This window comes from Neopelma chrysocephalum, unplaced genomic scaffold (genome assembly GCF_003984885.1).
Source record: "Neopelma chrysocephalum unplaced genomic scaffold, ASM398488v2 Primary Assembly neopelma1_59, whole genome shotgun sequence".
Lineage (NCBI taxonomy): Eukaryota > Metazoa > Chordata > Aves > Passeriformes > Pipridae > Neopelma > Neopelma chrysocephalum.
The window spans coordinates 4,838,084-4,864,347 of NW_020897714.1; the positions used below are offsets into that span (position 1 = coordinate 4,838,084).

Here is a 26,264-nt window from a genome sequence, read left to right on the forward strand (position 1 = left end):
ACTCTTGAAAAAACCCTACTGTTGCTTTGATTCTGCATTAACAGCAAAATCTTTAGAAGGCAGTGCTAAAAGAACAAAGTTACTGATTTGTTATAAAATTCTAGGAAGGCTTATTTTCCTTGCAAATACTTTAAAGATATGGAAATACAATAAATGAAAAATTTATGAAGATTCATTCCTCAATGTCAAGCTTCCTGAAAAATTAAGTTTTTGTGACTGTCCTGTTTATTAGAAAATATTATAATAGTCTGTTCCTGAAAATAGAGTTACTTACTGGTATTTGTTTCTATGTAGGAATTCCGTCAGAAGGTTATGCTGGGAACTCCTTTCCTAGTTATTTGGCTGGTTGGGTTTATAGCAGACCTAGACATTGATTCTTGGCTCATTAAAGGGCTGATGTATGGTGGCGTTTGGGCTATGGTGCAGTTCCTTTCCAAGTAAGTGTTTTACCAGGACACTGTTTAGTGTGCATGTATTTTACTGGCATTTTTACTTGATAGATAGTCTTAAATTTCTACTTGTTGGAATTGTTTTTTATTACTATTTCTGGGAAAGATCTTGTGCAACTTTAGCTCATGTGATGCTCTGTTGTCTTGCAAAACACATACTTTGGGTGAATACCACCGAGCTAATAGAAGCTAACAGCAGAGCAGAAATTCAGTTGTTATCCAGAGGAGGGTGCTGAATGTCTGTCTACAAAGAGTTATCAGCATGAATTTTGCAGAAAGCAGTCAGTGGGAAAGTTACTGCAAAGTAATAGAAGAAAGATTATGTGCAAGCGTACTATTACAACTTTCTTTTTTGCTAGTTAAGAATTTAAATACCCAAAGACATCTAAAGAGAGAAATTAAGTCGGAGTCAGATTTTGTAGCTTCTGTTTTTGTGGAAAGGGGTGGCTACTTTCCAGTAGTGTTTTTTGTACATTTTGTTACCTGATCATAAAGAATTTTAGTTGTGATTATGATTACTTTAAATATATGTAAATGCACCTACGAATATACGTGCACACACACACATATAGCCACATTCCAGCGGATTTTCAAAATCTGTAGAATACTTCATCTATCCTTTGCTTTTTTTTATTGTGCATAGCATGGATAGGTACCCTTTTTGTACCTCTGTGCTTAAAGTGTTCTACTTTTCTGGCGTTGGATGTCATGTTTATTAGAATCACTTGGTTCTCTTTCCTTTCTGTATGAAGAGGAAAATATATCTCTTGCTTAAGCCAAGTTCAGAAGGTTTTAGTGAACTTAATACACCACAAGGTAGGTGGAGGGTCATCAAGCTTTTGAAGGATCTTGGGGATGATCTGTTTAGTGTTTTTGTTATCTCTGAGGCTGTGCAATTTGCTGACTTCCTCCCGCAAAAATCATTTGGCAATGCAAATCCTCAACCATGCCTCCTACAGAAAGGCAGAATAAGATTTTTTTGTCTCTGAAGATTGTGTTTTGTCAAGTTTTATATTTTTGTTCTACCTGACATGTTCAGGATTAACATTCTCTTTTTCTTACTAACATAAGAGAAAGGATAACTTTCTCTTATCCTTTGCTTAATATTTAGTATAAATCCTTTTTAAGTGTTTTTCACAAAATCCAGGTTCAAATTAAACTTCTGCTGTTGTTCTAATAGTGTTTTCTTTTCCTGTTGAATTTTAGCTAATCTGCTTAGCTGTGTTTTTCTCCTTGCTTTCACACACACGCAAAAATGCACAGAACTCACTGAAAGATGAGTGCAGAGTAACCCCTGTGTGTCCAAATGTATATTCACTAATTACTCATCACATTAGCTCATATTCCTTATAGGGTTTTCTCAAAAAACTTAAGGAACTTCTATTAGAGAGGGATACTGCAAGGAAGTGAAGAAGCAAAATGGAACCTACTCCCTGCACACATTTGTTTGTGGCAGCCCTGAGAGCACCACCAGCAGAAAAAGCAGAGTGTTTAGACAGATGATGCAAGAAGTTTTATTTTTGGGAGTTTACCTGTTTAGAGTGTGGCTTTTCCTATGGTTCATAGCAATTTTTTCTTGAATGTGGAGTAACCTAGTTACTTTTTTTTTTTTAATTAAAGTAACAGCATTCTATCTTAGAACTCGGCAAATATAGTGATATGGGAAATGATTTAATCTGGATTTTTTTTTGTTGGCAACTGTAACAGAAGCAAAATATTCAGTAATCTAAAATATTTCAAGGCTGATGCCACCATGATCTCTTAAGTTTTTGTTACTGAAGTAATTTTAACATGCCATTTTCATTGTATGGGTTTCCAAAATTTCTTTAGTATTGGAATCTCAAAAGGAAATATAGTTTGCAGCCACTGTCCATGTGGCTAGGAATCTCACAGGTTCCTAGCTGCTTTCACAGTGTAGTTTTAGCATGAGTATTTACTTATTCTGCCTTTCTTGGCCAGTTCTTGACAGGTTGAAAAAAGGAAATTCTCATGAACTTTGAAGGGAAAAGTGAGAAAAATGTATTTTGCAATATCCCATATAGTACATATTTAAACAGGAAGTGTTTTTCTAAAGCAGTAGTTCAGGATTTACTTTTTATAAGTAGAAATATGCCACGTGACATTTTTCCTACTTTACAGGTCATTCTTTGATCACTCCATGCACAGTGCACTGCCTCTTGGAATATATTTGGCAACGAAATTCTGGATGTACGTGACGTGGTTCTTCTGGTTTTGGAATGATATCCTTTCTTTGTGTACACTAATTTTTTTTATCTTAATAGTATGAGGAATTACCCAGCTATATCCTACATATAAGTAAGCCAATAAAAATTTTAAAAAGCGGATCTCCATTAAACATTGCTTTCTGTATTAATGGTAATTATTTTATTTCTTTGCTTTGGTAAGTGAAAGATTTTCCTCAAAATTGGCTTACAGTAGTCTGCAATATTTCCTGAGCTTTACACCATGTCTTATGTGGAGGGAATGTTACCAACTCTACAAAATATTCTCTAGCTGTGAGGTGACACGGTATAATTGACTGCATTTTCTAGACCGTACTTTTCAGAAAAGCAGTAGGCCATTTCATAGTCTATATTAATTCCAATGGAATTGGTTTCATATTTAGTTCTTCCTAAAGATTTTGCAAATCCCATACAAACTTTAGATATGTTTGAAAATATATGTATAAACAACACTAGATTACAGAGATTCTTCATATGCCCATCTTTTTCTTGCTTTGATTGTCTGTCTAGATATGAACTTTTTATACTCACGGAGGTAGAAATTGATTCAGAGTTCACTGAGGAATATGAGTTTTCCACCACAGATTTTTAAATAACTTTCTTCGGTATTGTAATTTCAGTAGGCAAGAAAACAAAATAGAGATTTGGTGCTTAATACAGTTCTTACAGCTGTAAATTGTTGAAGTGAACTTTATGAGGATCCTGGCTTGGATTTTCTAGAAACTGGTTTTCTTTTCATTATGGAAGGAATTGCCATGAAATAGGATCATAACAGAGCGTACCTTTTGGCATCTTGTTAATATGTTTTACATCCTTAGCTAAATGAGCCTTGTATTTTTGGGTTGAGAACAGAGAGGAGACCCTGTGTCTGTGCTACCTTTGGCTTCAATTCTGACAGTGTTTGCGAAGGTGCTGCTATGAATAGGAGTCTCACGCGAATGGAAATGACCGCTATGTCATGTTTAAAAAAAAAAACCTTAAAAATTAAAAAATCATATCAATATTAATGTAAGTATGTCTTGAAACAGTTATTTAGAAATGCTGGTCCTACTACCAGTCTCTCTGCCTGGTCTGATTTTCTATGTTTTAACTCAAATTTACTTAGTGGCTGCAGAATGAGGAAAGCGAGTACAAAATGAATATGAAAAACATTTAAAAAAGTAGTAGTTAAAAATAGAAACTTATGTTTGCCAGTGCTACTACATGTTTTGGGTTGCAAATGTTGATCTACTGTGAAATTCTTTCTTGTGCTAACATAACATCAGCTTGAACCAAATCTAAGAAGGTGTCCAACTTTGATTTAAAGTTCTTGACTGCATTAAAATGGCTGCACAGTCAACGCAACTCAATGGTGACCTGTATTAAGGCTGTCGCATTGTGAGGCTTTTATCCTGAAGCTCATGTTTCCTTCTTTTTTGTCCCACCTTGCTTAGATTTTCATTTATGTTAGTGTTCAGATTAAACAGCTTGAAGTTCGGCATATTTTTTTTGTCATAGAATAATGTTAATTGCCCACTAGGAGTAGTAACCATAGACAATCAGTTACCCTAATAAAGCCTGACTTCAGAATGTCAATAAAATTCTGTCCTGAGCTGGTGTCTCAAAACCTTTCCTACAGTCTTTTTGTACACGGAAGTAGTAGTCTAAAACCTTCAGTTACTAATTGCTTTCATTAGAGCTGACACAATTCTCTGACAAGCACTTTTAGAGACTTGAGTGCCTGAGGCCATCTTCCTTTAATTGTTGATTTTTAATTGGAAGTCTTTGCAATAAGATTCCAAATTCATTCTTCTTCTGGAAAATTGCCCTGTAGCTTTTTTGGAAAAAAGAAGTTGCATGCCTGCTCTAATTTTATAGCATGAGGCACAGCGTTGTGGTTGGAGAAAAAAATTCTTGCATTTTTACAGCTTCATAGGATTGCTTACAGCAGACTAGAGTACTACTTATATTCTGTAATGTTCAAGTGATAAAACCTGTCCTGGTAGTTTTCACAAATTCTGAGTGTCTTTTGCTCAGGGAAAAAAGTTTCTAATCTTAAAGAACTATCAGGAATTGCCTTGCTGGAACTTTATATTATAAATAACATAAAGGTCTTAACTGCTGCAAGTGCTACTTTAATCTTTGTTTGTTTGGTAAGAATTTTCTTTTCTCGTAGATATGTTGAAGGTGTCTGGAAGATCATCAGGTCTTGTGGTTTTAATCCTAATGGGACAGAAAAAGGTAGTTGATACAATGTATCATAAAGAACAAATAAACCCAAAGATTAGCAGTGCATTTCTTGAATTTCAGGCTGGTCACATGAAAAATAAGGCTCTAAATTCTAAGGTTTAATGATGTGCCTTCCAAAAGACTAATCTTGAAAGTGTACTGATTTTTTTTTTGTAAATGTTTCCATTTTGTTGGATTTTTCCTGAGCAGCTTCTGAGTCTGATTATTTGTTAAAATAGAAATCCTATTCTTGCAGAGAATCAGGAAGTTATGGTTTATGTATTTATGAGTCTGTAGATGAGTTTATTGTCCTATGCTTCCATGCCACTGTTTTGCTGCTTCCTTGTAACTATATTTTGCCCATAACAAAGGATAGTTATGTCTTGCTCTGTAATGTATTCTAGTCTTCTACTGTTTGGAGAGTAGGGGGCAAATGCCCTCAAAAATCCTACACAGTAAATCACTATATTTTAATTTAGTCTTATTGTTAAAAGAAAAAAACCTTATTTAAAATTGCACTTTTAATAATGTGAGACTAGAATTTCGCATTTTGTTCTTTTTCGTTAGCATTTATAGGTAGAATGTTTTCTTGTGTCCTGTAAAAGTCCAGGGCACGTGTACGGAGTTCATATCTCAGTTGTTCTTGCAGTCTTTTGGGTTCCAGCTGAACAAATAGTGCCTGTTATGTCAGAACATACCTATACTGCTCTGTTTTTCTACGATGTCAGAGTTTGCTGTAACCCAAAATATTCACTGTATTTTGTTTTGTTTCTGCCACTTCCATTTGGTGCAAATGGCAGTGTGCAGTTTTGATTAAGTAAGCTTTTTTTGTTATAGCATACTACTTGCAATGCTGAGATAATGAGATTATATAAGCCAATTTATATTTTTAAAAATAATTCATCATTGACTAATACCGTATTGATTATTTTATTTCAAATATACTTCATGTATTGATGGGTTTTAGGTTTTGCACGCTTTTTCAGTTAAGCATCATTTTAAAACTGGGTATAAGAGAATTCATGATGATTTTCATGCTTTCACAAAGCTGATACAATAGCACAGGATTTTAAAAACTGTAACGAGCTAATTGGTACAGTTAAGCAGTTTTAAAAAAATTCCTATTACCAAAATTAGTTTAAGGAAAACAGTAAAAAGCCTTGCATGCAGAAAGAAAGAAGGCAGCAGCCATGTTTCTAGAGGAACCGAAGACCCAAAAAATCCAAACTCTGGGCCCAGGTATCCAGAACTTCTGTTCCCATGTCTAAATTCTTTTTCTAAAGAAAAAAAAATCTGGGTTAAAGGAGATACCCTAATTTATTTGCAAGCTAAGGGATTTTTTAATGTTGGGTAGAAATGGATGTAGAGGGCTTTTGCAGAGCTTCAGTTAATTACAGATGGATTTTGTCTAATAAATGCCCAGTAAAATGAGGCTTCTCATTTAGCTATTTGGTGTTGTCTACCTGGACTATTGGATCCAGATGTACAGCTGTTATGAGTTGAGGTTCTGGAGCATCTCTCTAATGAGGACAGGCTGAGGGAGTTGGGCCTGTTCAGCCTTGAGAAGAGATGACCGAAAGGGAATCTCATCAATATCTATAAGAGGATGGAACCAGGCTCTTCTAATGGTGCCAAGCGATGGGACAAGAGGCAGCAGACAGAAACTGATCCACAGAAAGTTCCATCTGAATATGAGGAAGCCTCTTGTATTTATTCTGATAATTAAAGGATATTGATCAAGACTAGAAGTAGGAAGTTTTAATGGGGTGTTTCTATTTTGTCTCTCTCAGTGAAAACTGGGGCAATTGCATAAAAGACAGCAAACTGGTGGCAAGGCAGAAGGTGAATGCTTGCTGTATCATGCATTTTTCAGCCTTTAATAATGTAGTAATGTATTTTTCCTTGTAGTTATAAATGAGGATGGTAGGGCAAAACGAGGCACTCTCTTGAGAACCAATTCCCTACTGTGAAGCTATTGCAAACCTCCAAGGGTTTCTTACATATGGAGAGTTTTGAGAGATGTCTGTGATGCAAGATGATAACTTCACAGAGGAGTTCAGCATGATGTTAGATACCTCAAGTGTGAACATCTGTATTGAAGTTTAATGTTTAAGCACTCTTCATAGCCAGTGACAAAAAATAACTACTTGTGGGGCTCTGCTTCTCTGACCTAATTTAAATATTTTGATACTAAAGGTAGGTGGGATGTGGCTTTTTTCCGTTCCGATGTGTGTGAAGGCATACTGAGTGATTTACGGTGGGTGAGATGAATCCTGCAGCTGGAGTTGTTTATCCACCTCACATACCGGAAATATGCTGGAGAAGAAAACTTTTGACTTCTTTTGTAGCCTCCCAACATCTCCCATTGTAAAGAAATATATGTAGGTATCCCCAGAAATGCCAAGGCAGTGGAAAGAATTCAGAAGTTTATTTAGAAGGCCAGAACACGAGAAACTTAAAAATACCTGACAGTGCTATTGAAGCACCAGGCCCAAGGGAGAAAAGGCAAGTTCCCACCCTCTCCAGGGCCTTTAGTATCCTCTCTGTTTTTCCCTCGCCTTCCCAAGGCCTCTGTACGTGTCTGTTAGGGTTGTCTTTTTCTGGCATAGCAGAGAGAGAGATAACACAGCTCTCTCTGCAACCCCCTCTGGACTGCAGAAGGGGGGAAAAAAGTGCCTTCTTGAGAAGCGAAAATGAGTTTCTAGCTTTCCCGTTACAAATTCTTCCGAAAGCACAACTATTCCTACACCCATCCTCAGCACAGAAGCACCTTATCTGCTGCCATTTACATTGTCAGCATTGCACTTGTCTGACACCACTGTGGTGAAAGGACAGGAAAAACAAACTCCGTGGGATGTCTTTTATGTTCTCTCTGTATTTAATGGAGTAAAATGGGGGAATGTAAGTTCAGAAAATGAACAGCTTCTTTATCACACAAGTTGTGCAAATTTTACTTAGTAAAAAAACAATTCCAAAGCGTTAAGGTTATAAAACCCTCTTACTAGATAGAAAATAAACTGTCTTTCCCTCTATCTTCTTTAAAAGTCTAGACATGATGCATGGTAATTAGGAATGGGTCATATAATTATTTTCAATTGTATCTTTATTGTTTGTAACAGGTGTCTGATTAAGGTACTTTTAGTGAAAAAACAGTTTTAACTGTTGCAGTAAACCCCCCAGTGATTCTTTTAGTATTCTAAAGAAAATGTAATCTATCTAGCTAGACAAATCAGTTGAACTGGCTTATTCTTGGCAGCAGATAGTTTTAGAAAAAAAAATAGGAAGAAGTTGGACTGTATAAATTTTGAAGTCAGAGCTTTTCATCTGTAATGTATAAAATAGACCTATGAGTGTTAAGGTTATAGTATAGCTATGTTTTTTTCCCCCTGTTATAAACTAGCAGGAAACAGCTTGTTAGAGGAAAGATTAATTAGCCTTTAGTGAGATAATACTAATATTCTGCTATATAAGATACATTATTAAAATTTTAATTTAACTTGCCAATATTTTTTATTACCAATTCACAGCCAGTTCCTCCCACCAACAGAAGGAGAACAAAAATTAGTTGGGATACACTTCACATGACCGAGACTTCGTTAGCATTTCAGAAGTAAAAAAGAGGCCTGCTTGTATTTGTTTGCATTTCAGGGTTCTTTCACATCACAAGTTACTTAGATCTGTATGTATTTATTTAACTTTCTCAAAATGTAGTGTTATTTGAGTGTGCAGTGATTTGTGCATGAGTAATAGATGTCTTTTTTGCTTGGACAGTGCTGTAGAGGCTTCTGCCACCACAGCTTTGTCAAGTGTAGGGCATCTCCTTGCGCTTATGACTTACAGCAGGTATCTTTAGTCAGGTTTAGTCAAGTCTTTTGTAGGTTTATCAGAATACATAATATTCCACCTCTTGTGGAAGAAGCATATCTGAAGTATTTGGTTTTTCAACATCATTGCTAAGAAATGTTTTAATTCTCTGAAGAAATGTCGAGTGCTCTAAGACTATGCTCTAAGGCATATTTTATGCCAAGACATTCAATGCAGGAAATGTATTTTAATACAAATGGTTATTTTCTGTCTTTATATGGTAAGTGATTTTATAGACACTTCCAGAGAATAATAAATTCTGTGATTTCGTAAGCATTAAACATATTAGTATGTTAAAAATAACTGTCATTGATGCAAAATATGGGTACTGCCTTATTATAGACCAGGTTTCAGACACCATCTTTCTTGGAGATAAGTGGTGTTGGGACAGGATTGCCACGCAACACTGGTCATTGCAGCACAATTCCTTCTATGGCTGGAAACAGTCAGTCCTGTGATCTCACAGGAATGTCAAGCCACTGACAACATAGGCAGTCAAATGTCTATCTTATAAATAGAGCTCTGAAATCTTTGTGAAAACAGGAAATAGTTATTAAGAAAATAAATTTCACGGGATTTAATTTAATTAAAAGAGAAAATTATTGCAAAACCTGAACTATTGTTACTCATTCTTTAGAAAGATAAATGCTTTAGAAATGCCTTATGGAGTACAGCATTCTTGAAAGTAAGTTTTGAAGTTTGGGCAATAGAAAATAGTAAGTACCAAACTAGTTCTTACAGCAGTGCTGAATTTTGTTAATTCAGAAGACAGTGACTCGAGGGCTTTAGTAAAAATGTAACTAAATTTTATTTTATTTTAGAATTGTCAGTGGGTATGTTCAGGAGGAAATGTAGTTTTATGCTTTAGATTCCTTGACTGTAAACACATCTCAATTTTTTCTTTATACATCTTCCATTCCTTGCTAATAGCGTTGCACTTTTCTACAATTTTGGAAAATCCTGGAAATCTGATCCAGGAATCATCAAAGCCACGGAAGAACAAAAGAAAAAGGTAAAGCCATGAGATGTGAAACTTGTTCTTCAACAGCCTTCCAGCAGCTGATCAGAGTAGTTTGCTGTCCAGTACATTAAATTTCAGTAAGTTGTATAACAAAAGGTTTAAAATGTTGCAAAGTCTTCCAGATTTCTTTTTTTTTACATTTGGAATACATTTCAAGTCTTACTGGTGCAAAATTGCATATTGGTCATTTTGAGTAGCAAAATAAAATTCTGACTTGAATTTTCAAGATAAAAAGTTTGAAAAGCATTTGGGTGAAAAAGAAAATGAGAAGTTTCAGACTTCTGCCCTGCTGAAACATATAGCCCATTACAGGAAAAGTGTTAGTTACTTTTATAAAAGTTTTCCAGACTTTTAAGCATCTCTAATTTTCCTTACCTTTGTGTCTAAAACTATTAGGGTGACAAACTTTTTGAGGCTAAAACAACCAAAACCCGTAGTGGTTTGGGGTGGGCTTTTGCTTTGGCATAAGTATTAGAGAAAATATGGATGATCTAAGGATTCCTTTCTAAGACATTATATCATTATTTTTAGCGTTTCAGATTTTTTTTTAATTGAAGTATCTTGTTCTCAGCAGCCAAAGTAAGCATTGAATATGCCACAATTATACAAGCAGCAGAAGCATTTTGTTTGCTTTGGTTTGTTTTAAGTTTCCTAGACCACATCGCACCAAAAATGAGTTTTGAGCTTTTACTTCATGGTTACTTGTGAAAACACCTGTGTGGATCAATGTCAGACCATTTGGAATTACATCCTTATGTAGGAATGAAATGATAATAGCCCTTAAAAGGATGGTTGTGGTAGATTAAATGATTTTTGTATTCTCCAATAGGTTATAACCAAGTTGTTAGTCAGCGTGCAGATTTTAGATTTACTCTGCAAATTCCATTTCTGCTATGGCAGTTTTGCCAAAGTAAATCCCAAACTAAGTTCTCTTTCTTCAATTGGACTAAAATAGAACAGTCAGCAATGGCACTTTGGTTTGCATTCAGCAAATTGCACAAATATGCAATTCATTTGATCTACTTGCTTAAGTAGTTAAGTGTGGTTGCAAAAGCCTTATTGAACTGGTAGGAATTGCATAATGCAATTTCTTCAGGCAGATGCATATGGCTGTGAATGTTTTGGATTTCTTACATTGCAGCTAACCACATTGTAAAATGTTCTATTGTCATGGGTATGAACCACTGTAGGACGTGCCTTACCTTTGTGCAGTGTAGCACTTCCTAATATTTTCATAATTTGTCTCCAAGTATTTAATGCTGAGTTAGCCTTTAGCTTTGGAATAAGTAAGCAAAAAAATTCTTTTAATTCCAGATGACCAAGTATGTTTGGAAATGTGTAGTAAGCAACAGTTTCAGATGTTTGTTATTCTAATATGTCATGTTCTTTCTTCTGTGTTACAAAATAACCGAAGTCGCTCTTAATATAGTTCAAAAGCATAGAAAATAGACAAAGGTTTACAAAGTATAATGATGCGGCTCTACCTTGAGTGCCTCTGGGTCTGCATGAAAGTTACATTTAAAAGCTATTCGTCTGCTCTTGTTCTGTTCTCCTGAGCTTTGGGATTTTGTTTGTGGACAGTACTGAACACCAGTGTTGTGCAACACACCATGTACATTCCTTTGTGCATCCTTTTGTGAGTCTGTAGTGTAGTGTTATACTCCCACTGAAATCAGATGGACTATTTATGAAATTGTCCAAAATGTATTGTATAAAATTGTCCAAAAGTCATGTCAGCAGCATTAAAATCAGGGTAGGTATGTCTTAATAGGTTTTTTGCTGTCTATTCATCTGGATAATATACAAAAGTCTCTCTTGTGAGGGAGCCCTTTATCTTCAAGTCCTATACTGGGAAATTTTGGAGCAATGATGGGAGAAGGGGTGAGAAAGGGACGCAAAGAACTGGAAGTTGGCAAGTTGCAAGAGGAACCTGGAAGGGCTTCTGAATGTCAGTGGTCGCTTGGAGAGGGAATATGAAGGGTTACAGTGGGGGGGGCAAGGATACTGTGCAAATAGTAGGTGGAAATATAACAATCAAGGGGAAAAAAAATAGTGCAGCTTTCAGACTTTAGTATCAGCCAGCTTTTACTGGTTACTTTGAGAAAAAGTTTCCATATATTTTTCCTAACCAGTTTAGTATTTTAGAGGAAAACTGTGATTTCAGTCAAGGTACCTTAGTTTTCATCATCTAATTAAGGAAGTTATCATTGTATTGCTATGATGAGAAAATAATTGTAAGGACTATTTTATTGCTTGTGCAATGAGAAACCAGCTTGATGAAACAATATATGTGGTTTGAAAGGGAGTGGTAGATTAATCTATTTGCCATTAAGCTGTTTATGCTGAGAGAATTCCTTCTAGTTCAAGGAAGGCTATGCTGGCAAAAGATGTTTTGGGGATATTTTCCATATGTTGCAAATGTCATGGCATGTCTCACATGGCATGTTTTTAGCTGCTGAATTTTAAAAATTCTGGGAAACCATTTAGTGGAGTAATAGGTTCCTTCTTTTCCAACAATGAAGTGGGTACTGAAGGAGTGTACAAAATAAAATGCCGTCATTTAGTGTGATGACCCTTAAGAATATTTGTAAGAGGAGGTTTGGTTTGCATTATTTATTTTCTTTCTTGAAACTTCAACATCTGAGGAACCGCTGTAAAGCAAGCCTGTTTTTAGAGTGGCAGATCCTGCTAGCCAGTTTTACTTATGTTCTTGTTTGGAAATTCAACTGCATTAATGTTAATAGGTTTAACATGTTAGTCAAACTGTTGCTGATCACTCTGGATGTATCAAAGTTACTATAAGCTTGCTTTTTCTCTAGTTAAACCTAAATAGACTAGGAATAAGTATAAGCTAGAATTAATTTAGAAGTGAACTTAGAAGAAGAATGTGCATATTGGTTTAATAAAGAGATTAAAAATCAGTTTCATCTGAATTTAATTTGTTGCTGTGTGTAGAAATTACCTGACATAAAGAGTTCACAACTATGGGTCTGAAAATGATTTATCAGCATTTATTTATGTGCTAAATTATATTTTTTCCTTTTTTCTTTTTTTTTTGCTGCAGACAATAGTAGAACTTGCAGAGACAGGAAGTCTGGACCTCAGTATATTCTGCAGTACCTGCTTGGTAGTGTTTTTTTAACTAAATTTCAGCATTTACTATTATTTTTTCCTTTAATGCTAAGCCAAAATTAATCTTCCAATAATGAGCACATATTTGACCTTAATTTAAGTGTGTTTTCAATAAATAACATGTCTGTACACAAAAAAAATGCAACAGTAAGAGGAAAAAAAAGATCACTGTGGAAATAACTTGCCAGTGTCAAAATCCAAGTATGTCTACCAAGATGTTTGGTTATACACCTAACAAGTTATGAAAATCACAGGTGACATTCCACTGCCTCTGTAACTCACAACAAAAATTATGTTGTGCTTCTAATAAAATACTTTGTTCAAAAATTAAGTGCATTTCTCTATTTGGCAGTAGTCAGGAGGGGGAAAAAAAAATCTTAATTTTCATAAGGAAATGTAATATGTTTCTTCTTTGGAAGTTAACTAGTAAATATAAAGTTCTAAAGATTATCAGTCTTACACTGCAAAGCTCTGACCTATATAGAACATGAGTGATGTTAATATTCCTAGTTTTGAAGCTGGTAAATTATATACAGATTTGGCACCTTAAAAACCATGTGTGTACATACATATATAGATAGATAGATAGGTGTGTGTGTATATATATATATGTATATTAGACCACTTCTTTCAAAACATAACCTTTCAAGAAAAATTGTTGGGAGTAATTTAGCATTTTAAGTTCCACCAAGTTCTGCTTGTTGAGTTGTATTTCTGTCTTTAGAAAATAACCTGAAGAGTTTATATTAGAGCTCAGTTACAAATGATACTGACAGAATTGTGGAACTCAGGCTCATTCTGTATTTTCATTGTTAAAAAGCTGAAATGAAGCTGGTTGCTCTACAAAGCTCATTTGGTGGGGGTGATAGAAGAACTTTGTATGGAGAAAATAATCCTTTGTGTAACAAAAACAGCATGAAAATCATTTCAGTGTGGTTGTAAAGATGTTTGTGTTAAACAATGTATAGATTAAGTTTAATAGCTGGAATTGCTTTAAGAATTAGCATCAAGTTTGAAGTTCTCTAAGGAATTAACAATAGCAGAATCAATTTACATTTAAATTGAGGGTTTGGGGTTTTTCTGTTTAAAATATATCAGGGTAATTTGCTTTTCTAAACAAGTGTCAATAACTATTACAGATACGGAAGCCAGTGAGGTCCAAACACTGTGGTGTTTGCAATCGATGTATAGCAAAGTTTGATCACCACTGCCCATGGGTGGGTAACTGTGTAGGTGAGTAATTTGCTAAAATGCTGTGCAAGGTTTTGTCTCTTCTTGTTTCATGGTGAAAGTGACTTGGCTTCTGCCAAAGTCTGAGAAAAACAGTCGAGGACTTTTGGTAGAAGAAAAAAATTTTCAATATTGAGCTAAATTCTTTTTCTATGTGTAGTTTTGTGCTTTATTCTCATTTGTATTGTCTGTCCTTAAAATTGCTCTGTGTCTAATTCAGTTTCCTATATGTATTTTTATCAACATAAACTCTAGTAATGAAAAGATGCAAAGCTTAACTTCTGAAAAGGCACATGCCAATTCCACAACTGTTATCCATTACATAAGATATAAGATTTTAATTTTCACCAATAAGATTCAGTAATTTAATGAGAAAGTAAACATATTGAAAAATGTCATGATTATAGCAGTTAGATACAGAATGACTTCCTATTGAGGTATTCTCCTCTTTTTGACCATCCAGGTTGTCTTTTATTCTCCCCAGTGATTATGAAAGGAATGGATATAGAACAGGAATAAAGTCTCTAAATGCTGCTATTCCCTGTCATACTTTTTAAGAAACTTTTTTAAAAGCCATTATTTATGCATGGAGCATTGAAGACTTCACAGTTAGAAAATGAGTGCATCTTGCTTCACTGGCTTAATTTTTTAGGACACAAGCTGAGGTAACTTTAATCTTGGGGAGCAATTAGGACCTGGCTTCACTGACAGCTGGCAGCCAATAAATGCTTTATTGCAGTCTTTCCAGTAGATATGATAATGCATAATCAGAGTAGTTTAATCTGAAAATCAAGAGTAAAGTAGTCAGTCCTGGCATTTGAATTTTAATAGAACATCCCTAAAGTCTCATTGAGATTGACTTATATCATCCTCTTCTATTTTATTTTTCCTACAGATGTTACTACCTGAGATACTTGTGATTTATATTTTAGATGTTTAACAATGAAGAACTAAGAAATTTTTAATTTAAACAGGCAGGGGAGTGTGGGCTCAGGTTTTGGAGACACTTTAGTCATAGTTTGTTTTGCAAAAGCGCTGAGGAATACATGTCAATGTGACAGAACCAGTATTTTTATCAATAACCAGAAAACCAAAAAACAAATGGGGGAGGAAAGACCTTAATTTGTGTGTCATGAAAGTATGTGAGTAATGAGATTAGGTTAGGTGGAGGAAATGATTTTTAAATAACAGTGATGATGGAAAAGCAGAATCTGTCTTGTAGTGATGTGAGTGGGATAACTGGAGGTAAAAATAAACATTAGGGCCCTTGAAAGTATGCTGGGAAAAAAGCATTAGAAATCACAGTAGAGGAGGTGGAGCTGAACTGGAGGGAGTGATGGTCTGAACAACCTTATATGGCTTCTCAGGTTGGTACATGGTCACTCTAAGCATAGGATTGCAAAATGGAATCCATTCTTAAAACAGCATTCGTGGTATGTTTGCCAAAAAGGGAAACATGAATCATGCCTTTCTGGAAAGGTGGAATTTGGATGCGTGTGGAATGTGTTAGAAAGATAAGAATGTTGCTAAAGATAGGATTGAGAAATCCTGTAAGAGTGTTTACAGACACTCTAAAATAAATCCTTTAGGGATAAAACTTTGCACATAAAGAGACTTAGAATATTTTTACTATTCTGAAGAGGGTGACAAAAAGTGCAGACTATTTGAAAAATAAATAAGTTGGCAACTGGGGCAAATTATTTTCCTCATACCTGCCGAATTATAGTTAAAAATACAGCAAGCAAGTCTCTACAAGTGATTATATTTATTTTTTTAATAAAGTATCAAAGTAGCATTATTTTTTTACAGTTTTTTTAAATTAAAAATAACAAGTTTTATTAAACTTGTAGTTACATTTCAAACACAAACTGCAGACTTGCAACAGAAACGTAGTTTTCAAATAGTAGCATGAAAATCTCTAGAGCCAAATTTTAAACTGTAATATCACAATGTATGCTGACATTGTACTGAATTATTTTTCTGATAGCAGTGACTCAGAAGTTAGGTTCTTGTGTACCTGAGAAATTGTTGTATGGTTTAGAAAAATGATCACTTTCCCCTCCTCTAAGGAGTTGAAAGTTGGAAAAATTATGAAATTAGCAAACTGTCTAAATCCTGCAATATAGCTCCATCAGTAAGAAATCAGTTATCTTTATTTTATGTTATTACTTATGTATAAGCACAAGCATATAAAATAAATTAACAACAATTCTTAAAGCATTGTTTTAAGTGTGGAGAATAACTCACTCTGTTCCTGCCAGTCCAGGATGAAACTGTAGAGCATAGTGCTGTGTTTGGTCCAATCTTATTCAAAAATACAGTTTCTCTGCCTTCTTTTTCTGAAGATTTTTTTTTTTTGTGATAAAGATTGTACCTCTTTCATTTACAGTTTTAAATGCTACACCTATGTTCCTATGTTTTTACCCCACACATATGGATTTCCTGTTAGGCAGAATTTGGTTTAGTATCATTGAAGATGTTGCTAAAAGAAACATCACATCAATTGCCTCTCAGATGGACTTCTAGGTCACTGTTTAACTTCTATGTTTTTAAAAAAATGTCTTTTATGAGACTTAACGGTTCTGAAATTTAGAATGCAAATGAAAGTGATACCTCAGGGACATTCCCAGCACTTTCTCATATGCCCTTAGGTGATTAAGGCAATGTTACAACATAATTTTATGTCTGCAGGAACTTGTTTGATTTTCAAGGAAATGTCTTGTGTTTAGTCTAGCTTGGGTTGTATGTGTGTTTTTCCTCATCTCTTATTTATACAATCTTTCAGCTCACTTGCTAAAAGCACTTGATTATTTTCTGCCTCCAGAGGATGCTCTTGTTTTAGCAGGGAAAACATTTGACATAATGAAGAAGTAAATGCTGTGGTGGATGATGACAGCCAAGTCTTTTGTAGTCATTATCATCTCAGTGGGTTTAGTTTGCAGCCTGGAGCTGTTGGAAGGTTGCAACACTGGACATATTTTACATCCAGAAGGAAGGCTGAGTACTTCAGTATTATGATGTACTCAATAAGAGGTTTATTTTAGCTCTATTAATGTTAAAAATAGATCAGTCTTTTAGTAACTGAATTTTCTTACATTTAAATTGTCTAAAGCAGAGTAGTTTTTATCTCATTCATTATTATAGCCAGGTTCTTAGGCCTCATCTGTTCAGTTACATGTATCTGTTTTACAAGTTCTACTAGATACTTTATTTTGTAAGTTAGCTTATTAACAAATATACAAGGAAGCTTGTGTATTTGTTTGTATTTCTGTTTCTTTTAAGAAAGTGAACTTTGAAGTCTGACGATTTTTTAATGGCTTTTAAATAATATTTTGATGCGTAATTCCTGGCTGTTGAGGGCTCTGCAACAGCTGGCACCAACATTGTTCTAAATATTTCTATCAAAAATTTTATTAGTTCATGAAAGAGGTTACAAATGAATTAGTGAATTGCAGTTGTAATGTGATGGAAATTGAAGAAACATTGCTTTGTTGTCTGAGAAGTAAAAAAACCCCATACGCCAGCTAATTTCACTGTCTTGAAGTTATATGGGCTTAATATTGAAGAATAATGTTTCTATGTATAAAATAAGCGGTACTTCTAAGCAAGTAATGAAATTTTCTTGTCTTTCTGTTGAAAGTATAGTAATTTGATCCCTATTGTACAACTTTAGGAGCAGGGAACCATCGCTATTTTATGGGATACCTGTTCTTCCTGCTTTTTATGATCTGCTGGATGATTTATGGATGTATCTCTTGTGAGTAAATGTGATGTTTTGTTTTGGTTTTTAAATTGCTCCTAAATACTTCATCTCCTCATAGGGATTTTTACAGATCTTTGCCTTATCAGAGTGGTGGATATTTTTACTCTGTAATTGAACTGCACATTAATATTTGACTATATTGGGTGTTTTCCTTGTCCGAGATCTTTTTTCTAATTCATAACAGCCAAGTATGTGCATATGGCATGCATTCAAGGAGTTGGGAAAGGAAAAGAGAGCATGTAAAACTATTTTGGCATGTTGTTATTTTCTTATTTAATTTATCACATTCTAATATGAGCATTATGTTGATGTACAATAAACATACCTTAAATCTCCTGTATATTTTTTGACACTTTTTCTCTCTAGACTGGGGTTTCCACTGTGAGACAAGTTATACAAAGGATGGATTTTGGACCTATGTTACACAGATTGCTACCTGTTCTCCATGGATGTTTTGGATGTTTCTAAACAGTGTGTTTCACTTCATGTGGGTGGCTGTGTTACTCATGTGTCAGATGTATCAGGTATAGAAGAGCACTTCACTTGTAATGCTGAGCCTTGGGAGTGATATAAGAATATGAAATAGTTCTGTCATTTAAGTTTTCTTGTGCATCCATTCTCTCGATCTTAGGCATCATTCACTTCTCATTCACTTGGGCTTTCTTTTTGCTACCTACCTTCTGCCTTCCATTCTCAGAATGACAAAAAGGTAAAACAGAAGAGAGAACGACAATAAAGAATAATAGAGGTTAAGATCTGTGGGGCCAGCTTGGAATAATGCTGTACGTCATTAGCAGAAAGAGAGTGGTAGCTTCAAAGAAAATGCAATAATTTCTTGCACTGCCTCAATGTGATTTGAGGCCACATTACTGTACTGTAATCTGACCAAACCCAAATTTTCTTTATGCTTTCTAAGAGAAGTCATACTGAAAACCTTCAAGTATGACATGAAAGACTTCCAGTTTGTCATTAATGAACCATGAGATTTAATCTTTCCAGAGGTCCTAGAAATAGAAATTATCCTCTAAGACTTAGGTAAAACTTTTCAGTAAATTTAAGTTTTGTCCTGCTTTTTCTACAATATTCATCACGTACAACATACATCAATTTCAAAATTTTATGTGTCACGTTTGGACCTGATAATTTCCCCAGTCAAAAATTCCTACTTCAGAAGAAGGAATTTAAACTAGTGAATTTGGTTCTTTTTTAGTCTGGCTCATGCAGGACTTGGTTGCATGTTTTTATGTGAGCTAAATTACTTATCCTTCCTGTCTTCAGATATCTTGCTTGGGTATCACGACAAATGAAAGAATGAATGCAAGAAGATACAAGCACTTTAAAGTTACAACCACATCTATTGAAAGCCCATTCAAGTAAGTTTTAAAGCGGATACACTTTATTATGACACATTTCTTATGTGTAACCTTACATACACTTGAATTGTGCTGCTTGTTGAAACAGAATACAGCTAAGTACTTTTAGAGTATTTTCTCTACTTGGAGTGCTGAATCTGTCAGCTGCTTTTACAGTAATACATTCTATCCAGTTAAAGGAAGTGATAAATGTTTTGTAGTGTAGAGATGCATAAACACAGAAAAGAATGTGGTTGTATTTTGCTGTAGAGTTTATGGGGAAATAAGTATCCTTTTTATAAAGCAAATGCTCAGACCAAAGGTGATTGCTTACTGTCGCATGTTGATGTTGACCTGGATCTTCACTTCTACACTGGGCACTTTCTCCTGATTAATACTTAATGTGCTGTTGAATTTGCTCCCCTTTTCTCTTTTCTGTGAGAAAAGAGGCTTCACTTTCTTCCTGTTCAAGAGGAAGAGCATGGGCAAAGCTATTTGGAGCAGGATGCCCCAGGAACTGAAGTGGGTGTTGCATAGGTGAGACATGGGCTTTTGGGCATCAATATGTAAAAGAGTAGGTTTGGATTCTAATTTCTGTAGGGGTGAGGGTGCGAGAGGAAAGAGTGGGGCTCAGAGGCGAAGTAGCACTGGGATGGGAATACAGCGACATGGAGCAGCTTGTGGAGCCAAGGCAGGAAATAAATGAAGGCATGAGGCTGGTATATTGGTGGGTTGAGAGCGTGTTACAAAAGGAGCTGGGAGAGACAGAAGCACGTGCCATCCTGCTGTATATGCTATGTCTCCTGTGGGAACCGATGGTCTTTCAGGTGCCACCTGGGGAAAAGGAAATAGGAGTTGTGATCAGGATAGTCAGCATGGATTCATGCAGTCCCGTGCAATGTGCTCTAGAATGACCTTGCTTGAGCAGGGAGTTTAGACCAGATGACCGACTGTGGTCCCTTTCAACCTGACCCATTCTGTGATTCTGTGATGTTGCAGATGGATTTCTGTGCTAGAAATACTAAATAGTAAATCTTTTTTTTAATATCTCTTCATACAAAACTTGTAGTAAGAAGCAGACAAGCATCTCTGTATGGTTGCAGTGTTCCTACAGATTAGAGTTGTAGCAAAACTGGATAATTATTTTGCCTGAAGAACACAAGATGGTGCACAGGGTTGGAAAAAACTGCTGGTTTGATCCCCAAATTAATGTCACATTCACAAACTATTTTCACTGAAATAGCTGCTATTATAAAAATGGCTCCTGAAAATAACACCAGATATCCAAAATAACTGACTTGGCATTACCTATCACATGAAGCATTGACATGAAGTAGTTGTTGTCTCCTCTTTGCTTAGACCTGCTCTTGCATATGTCATAACATGAGCTTCTCTTCCAGAAAACCGTGATCTATTCAGCCCATGTTAAATTAAGTGGAAAACCCCCAACATGTTGGAATCTTTTTATAGGTTTCCTAAATATTTGACAATTCATTCAGCCACAGAAAGTGCTTGAATAGTTCATTTAATTCAGATAACGCTTCCTTAATTTTGTGTTGTCAAGGGACTTGGTTGATCCTAGACCTGCAGCTGGTGAACCAGTATGTATGCAAAAATAGATATTAATAAAGATGGAAATTATTCTAGGAAGACATTCACTTCATGCTGTTTTGTCTTATGCATCTGTACAATGCAGCTTTCCTCTTAGGGATCTGAATTACCATGCGGTACTACATGATAGTGCACTGCTAATAACATGTTACATTTCTCCATACAGTTTTGGTAGATAGTGAAAGAAGGTTGGAGTCTTGATTATGTCCAGCGATCAAACATTAACCAGTCTGGTGAATACCTCTTGTTTCAGAACTTGCTTATCAATAAAGATGATTCTGAACTGAAATGGTTTTCTGAATTTAAGAACTTAAAGGGTGAATAATCAAATTTGTAGGTAGGCGAAAGATGTTGTACTTTGTTAGAAGAGCCATGATATTGCTTACTGACATGTATTTTTGTTTTGTTTTTAGCCATGGATGTATAAGGAACATTATAGACTTCTTTGAATTCAGATGCTGTGGTCTATTTCGGCCTGTTATTGTGGACTGGACAAGGCAGTATACAATAGAATATGACCAAACTTCAGGATCAGGCTACCAGCTAGTGTAGCACCACCTTCATCCTGCGCGCATATCATACTGAGTGGTGCCTGAAAAATTTTCTCTCTCTCTCGAATCCGCATCCCTTGAAGAGTAGCATGCTATGTGTAGGGCTGATGATGAATCATAAAGGTACCTTCTCTTCATCAGAATTTTATTAACAAAAGTAAAAATGGACAGAATAAACTGCCAAACCTGATATGGAAGAGGAGGAAGATCAAAAAGGGATTTTAACAGTTCATAACATGAGAATTATTCATGACAGCATATTCACAGTATTTGTTGTTGGGTTTTTTATTTAAGGTCTTTCACAATGGAGCATGAGATTATTGAAGTATTGACATAAGTAGTTATGTTGTGCTGAGCAAAAAAATTTGTACCCAATATCAATAATTCCACTGAAACAAGAATCTAGAATATAAAACTAAATTTCATTATACAGAGTTCACTGATCACTATGTTGTAGTTCCTGTAATGTGATTTTTTTTTAATACAGATTTTCTGTAGTATGATGTACATTGAAAAATGTGCTTTTTAGTACTGTTAAAAACATTGTATGGTGGGGATCCCCTGTAACATGTAAAGTTATAGCAGTAGGGCACGTCAGGTAATGTTGAGAAAAAAATATATTGCCCACTTTTTTTGGTGATTGTTTTTGCCACCGGTTAGTGGTAAAACTAAATACTTATATTAACCCTGTTCTGAAATAATGTAGTCTGAAATAAACAACTGTGCCAATAAGGAAAGCTTTTCTGTCAAAGTTAAAGCCCTGCTTAAATGCATGATACACCTGTAAAATTAGTTTACAGTATATAATGTTCAGGGATAAAAAGTGGGGAAGAAATCATTATCTTTCAAGTAATTGTATGAGCAACTTACAAACTAGCAATGTTTTAGTGTTAAGTTTGCTCCTCACACAGTGCAGTGTAGTGTATTTGGAGACATGTTGGAAGAGAAATTGCATGGGGGATACCACAGATGTGAAAGCAAAAGTCTCAGTTATAAAAATACAAGGTAGTTTTAAATTGAATGCAACTGCAGAAGAAGAACCCAAAGTAGCCTGAAATGCTTAATTCATTTGGATGTGAACTAACAGAAACCAAGCTTTAAAAAAAATAAATTAAGAATCCCCATAATTACACACACGCACAGAAAATGCAAACCAGCATTCTGAAGAAGATGGTGTACTGGCACGTGGAAATCACACTTAATTTCTATTTTTAAGTTCTCATGCTACAGATATGTTTGGAAGGTAAGGAATGATCTGAAATTGCATTCCAAAGGGTCTTTTCTTGAATGTGATGCACTGATTTTTTGTTATGGTGTTTTCATATACTCATAGTGAATTGTTCACTGCTTCCTTAACTATTGTTTACAGAGAGACAGAGACTGAGAATCAGGTTAGTTCTCTTATAAGTGCTGTAGCAACCCAGTGGTTCGAGGAACCTGTGAGGGGAGTTTGGGGAGGGACCTGAAAACAGATGTTTGAGACCAGTGTAAAGAATGTGTATCTGTATATAAATAATTTATCAAATAGTTTTCTCTCTGTGAGTGTGTGTTTAGTGTATTTAAAGCTGCTCATTTTCATTTTATTCAACCAAAAAAGTGTAGGAAGATATCTAATGAGCTTTTAGTGATGTTCAATATTGCTGTTAATAGGCATTATGCCCTGCAAATTCACTGCATGTTTGATGCTTGGCAAAATTAGCGTTTTCTGTAATATGCAGATTACAGGTAATAAAGCAATCTAGTGGTATTCCCGGCCCTTGCCTTAGTAAGAGAAGCAGTGAAACTGTAAATAGTTGATGTTCAGTATTTGCAAGTAAACATTTTTTTCTGTAGTTGTTCATTGATCTCAAGACACACACTTAGTTTGCAAGTACCAGATATCAGGATTTACAGAAGTGCAGCATTAGAGTACTTGAATGTTTAATACTGGAAAAATCAACATCATTCTTGGACACAGTTTTAACAGGAGAGGTTTGAGTATAGGGGTGGCAAGAAGCTTTTGCTATTGTTGTCAGACAAAATTTGTAATCCTAATGAAGAACACGTTCTATTTCAGTGAAAACAGTTGACTTCAGTTATTTATATTTTTTCCTAATCAGAAAAAGCATGAAGACTTTACAGTGTAGCTTGTTTAAATCACCAATGATGTTCTACATATTTTTTCTTTTTTTATTCTTTTTTTCCACATTTCTGTTGAGGGTCGGTTGACTAGAGGAGTTTCAATACACTTTATTAAATATTGCCTGGCCACCAGGAGAGCAGTTCAGTACATGATACAAGTTTTGGTTTTAGTTGCCCAGTAGCATTAACTGCCATGAATTGTGTCATGCACTCCATGCCAAATATGTTTTAAAAGAAGAGGTGATCTTTGGAAGCACATAGCGAGTTCTGCACCATTTACTTGTCCGTAGCTCTCTGGTGACAGTTTTGTTGAGACCTGCAGAATTTGAACAATAGTAGGTAATTGTGAAAATTGACATGCATATATGGATTTGGGATGTATGAAGTTTCCAGTGCAAAACAGAACTTGTCTTGAGTAACACTGAATTGTTTGTGAAATCGTAAAGCAAGCAGGGCGGAGCCAACTATGCATTTTTCTGTCAAGTTATCAAACTTTAAATTCAGTTGTTGAACCAAAACTGCATTGCTTCTGAAACTTAATAAAGCTGGTCCAGACCAATAGCAGATCAGACCAACTTAATCTGACATAGGTAGAATAAATAGGAATTTTGTCTTGGCCCTAAACATGTGCTGTTTCTTTGCAGGTTTTTGTATTCTTTGATGTCCACCAGATTTTTTTTTTCAAATAATGTGTAAAACAGCATCACTACATTTTAAGCTATGGATTCTTTTGTATATTCTTTATTTATAACTGTGCCAAGTATTATTTTAATACTGTCAAGATCTTGATGTGTATTACATTGTGAACAAAAAAAAATCTGTAAAATGTTTAATAAATTAGCTCTCCTTACATAAATTAAATCTGTTAATTTTTGTAAGTTATTAATCAAATAAATATTGACTCTTAGATGAAGTGTTTGTCTTGACTTGGGATGTGATTTCATACAGTGTTGTTTCTGCCCAGTTTCAGAAGCCATACCATGAAAATATAGCTGTCGTCTTGCAGCTTATTTTCGTGAAGTCTTTCTGAAGGACATACAGGTGTCTTGCAGATAGCATGCACCCAGTTCTGTGCAGATGTGAGATCCTGTGAGCTACTACACTGGATTTTGGTAAAGTATACCTTTGTACTACCAGTTAAAGTTACCATTCACTAATTAGATATTCCTGTCTTTTGAGCAAGGCATGCTGGCAAGGTAATGTTTCTTAAGGGAGAATTCCATCTACGGAATGTTTCAGGTGGCCAAATGTATGTATTTAATGACATTTGAGGTATTCTAAGGGTAAAAGAGACATCCACATAGGGCTAGGAGGTGTTACCAAGATGTGTGCTTCTAGGTGGCACTTATAAGAGACAGACTACCGACTACCCTGACTCTTCTGGTCCATGCTGTTTGAGTAGAAACAAGGTAACAGTCCAAGTTGGAATTTAATCAAGATATTTATAATCAGCAACATATATTAAAGTATAAGGCTAGGACTTAAGAGCACACCTAAAGGGGAGAAAAAGTCTGTTTTCTACTGAGTGTGGTTTCAGTGTTGACATTGAGAATTGTTGGTGCTGTTCTCCCCTTCCCCAAGCAATGTTCCTGGTGAGGCTGTGTCCAGGCTCGCCTCTGCTGACCACCCTTTGGCTTGTCTGGTAAAGACCAGAGAAGGTACTTTTAAAAAAAAAAAAAGACATTTTATCTTCTGTGCTGAAGGTCTCCATCTAAGATTTGCAGTGCTCCATCAGAACAGTTGCTGCGCTTGGGAGGTATGGGTGGGCTCCTGATGACTTGAAAGCTGGTTCTTGGGTTTGTTTTACTTGGGAAGAAGCCTGCCCTCTGCATCCTCATTATGGCTTGATTAGAGTTCAGTGCCTTGACCTCCCATTAGCTGCCTTTAAGTAAAATCAGATGGTTTTGCTATGAAAGCAATGTCTGCCATATGAGTAGCAGGGCCAAAGGTTTCTGCCCAGGTTTCCTAGGCTGTGCTGTCGCTTGCTTCCTAACTCCCACCTGAAATGTGTGCTGCTTCTGCCTGTCTTTTCTAGTTCTGATCTTTCCCTCTCTGCAAACTGTATAAGCTTTTGAGTCACATTTTGAGCTGGCTGTCTGGTTTTCCTCCTATCCACATGGTTCCTTTGTAACCTGTACAGAATGCTTTTCATGTATTATTTTGAGTAATATGTATTTTTCTAATTAGGCTTTTGGCTTCCATTGCTTCACTGCCTCAGACCACGGTTGCTGGAAACTGCTGTAGACCACACTGACACATTTGTTCACTTGCTTAATGTTTTCTTGCAGCATTCCCAGTCTTGAATGGGTTTCCATAAATTCACTTGTGAAGGGTTCTTTTTTCCCCAAAAAAAGAATCTTTTTTCTTTTTTTTAACTAACTTCTGTTTCGCACAATGAGGGTTGAAACTTGTTTCCTGTTGAGAAGGTGGCTCCCCTTTGCTTTACAAGAAGTTCAAGTGTGGGTGCTGTGAGCTCAGGCCTTATGGGTGGGGGCTGCTCCAGCTGCTAAAAGAAGCCAAGCTCTTCTGTGACCTTTCCACTCGAGATCTGGCTAAGGCACAAGTAGTTGTCCCCTACTCATAGACCTTTATTGGCAACAGTTCCTAAAGTGTTGGGTTAGCAGAGTGAAGGCCCTAGTTTGGCTTTCACCCACTTGCTGTGTTCACAGGGAGCAGATCTACACTGCCTTTGATGCATTTAATTGCAATTACTCCTTGC

The 26,264-nt window shown here is 35.6% G+C and overlaps 1 protein-coding gene across 2 annotated transcripts in view; it reads left to right on the forward strand.

Moving 5' to 3' along the window:
• Window positions 1-24,456, forward strand: part of ZDHHC17 (zinc finger DHHC-type containing 17) — a 70,510-nt gene extending 46,054 nt beyond the window's left edge. The window contains exons 9-18 of one of the 2 annotated variants that reach the window (XR_003533662.1): window positions 295-437; window positions 2,589-2,689; window positions 9,652-9,776; window positions 12,850-12,912; window positions 14,057-14,150; window positions 17,821-17,904; window positions 18,277-18,434; window positions 19,189-19,283; window positions 21,287-22,667; window positions 24,190-24,456. Coding sequence is in view for 1 of the 2 variants with exons in the window: in XM_027679758.1 (XP_027535559.1) it covers window positions 295-437; window positions 2,589-2,689; window positions 9,652-9,776; window positions 12,850-12,912; window positions 14,057-14,150; window positions 17,821-17,904; window positions 18,277-18,434; window positions 19,189-19,283; window positions 21,287-21,425 (1,002 nt within the window). In the remaining variant the exon portion in view is untranslated. Of the gene's footprint in view, window positions 1-294; window positions 438-2,588; window positions 2,690-9,651; window positions 9,777-12,849; window positions 12,913-14,056; window positions 14,151-17,820; window positions 17,905-18,276; window positions 18,435-19,188; window positions 19,284-21,286 lie in introns of both variants that reach the window. The other variant, XM_027679758.1, reaches the window with a different exon arrangement.
• Window positions 24,457-26,264: the final 1,808 nt, after the last annotated feature.